Here is a 1,106-nt window from a genome sequence, read left to right as displayed (position 1 = left end):
TGTGTGTGTGTGTGTGTGTGTGTGTGTGTGTGACCCTGTACCACAAAACCAGTCTTAAGTCGCTGGGGTATATTTGTAGCAATAGCCAAAAATACATTGTATGGGTCAAAATTATTGATTTTTCTTTTATGCCAAATATCATTAGGATATTAAGCAAAGATCATGTTCCATTAATATATTTTGTAAATTTCCTACTGTAAATATATTAAAACTTAATTTTTGATTAGTAATATGCATTGCTAAGAACTTCATTTGGACAACTTTAAAGGCGATTTTCTCAATATTTTTTTATTATTTTGCACCCTTAGATTCCAGATTTTTAAATAGTTGTATCTCAGCCAAATATGGTCCTATCCTTACAAACCATACATCAATAGAAAGCTTATTTATTCAGATGATGTATAAATCTTAAATATATCTCAACTCCTATTTGTTAGCAGAGGGTGTGATGTCACATTTGTCACCAAGTTAGTCCCGTTTCTTTAACAAACAAGTTGAATACACCTGACTATTTTAATGTACATAAACGATTAAGAGTTGTCAGTTTTTCTTACATTTTCTAACATTTTACTCAATGAAAGTGCTATGATTTAGTTTGAAACAACAAACTAATCCCGCAAGTGCCTTTGCAACACAATGGTGATAGCTCATATGATCAGAACTTACCGGCTCAGATCAGACATTATTTCCGTGTATGTTTCTGACAAGAGGATAAGAATACTGTCAATTCTCTACCTTCGATGGGTGACCACTCAGTGCTCCGTAAAGGATCAGGTATGACCATATGGCCATTTCCTGTATCAAATTCTTGTGTTACAGCAGGGGCGTGGCCTGACGTGAGAATTCTGAGATAAGCTCTGAACTGTTGAGGTGTGAGACGGGAGGCGAGGCACATGGCACCGGGCATTGGTGATAACATATGGCAGACTGCACCAGTGTAGTCACCATCCTAAACACACAAACATAACACTCAAAAAGGGGCATTTTCACAATCATTAACTTTTCCATTAATTGATTATATGCAAACATTATGCATCATTTCACACAGGAGTTTTGAACCTGGGGTCCACAACCACCGCATTTCCTCTTTTTTTAAGAGGGGAATA

The 1,106-nt window shown here is 36.3% G+C and overlaps 1 protein-coding gene across 1 annotated transcript in view; it reads right to left on the bottom strand.

Moving 5' to 3' along the window:
• LOC107702537 (uncharacterized) overlaps positions 1-1,106 on the bottom strand; it is a 20,154-nt gene that overhangs the window by 5,119 nt on the left and 13,929 nt on the right. Inside the window, exon 13 of the mRNA XM_016504887.1 lies at positions 736-949. Within this exon, the coding sequence (XP_016360373.1) occupies positions 736-949 (214 nt within the window). The remainder of the gene's footprint in view (positions 1-735; positions 950-1,106) is intronic.

This window comes from Sinocyclocheilus anshuiensis, unplaced genomic scaffold (genome assembly GCF_001515605.1).
Source record: "Sinocyclocheilus anshuiensis isolate Anshui unplaced genomic scaffold, SAMN03320099.WGS_v1.1 scaffold218, whole genome shotgun sequence".
In the NCBI taxonomy this organism is placed as follows: Eukaryota; Metazoa; Chordata; class Actinopteri; order Cypriniformes; family Cyprinidae; genus Sinocyclocheilus; species Sinocyclocheilus anshuiensis.
This window is presented reverse-complemented; position numbering and strand designations above follow the sequence as displayed.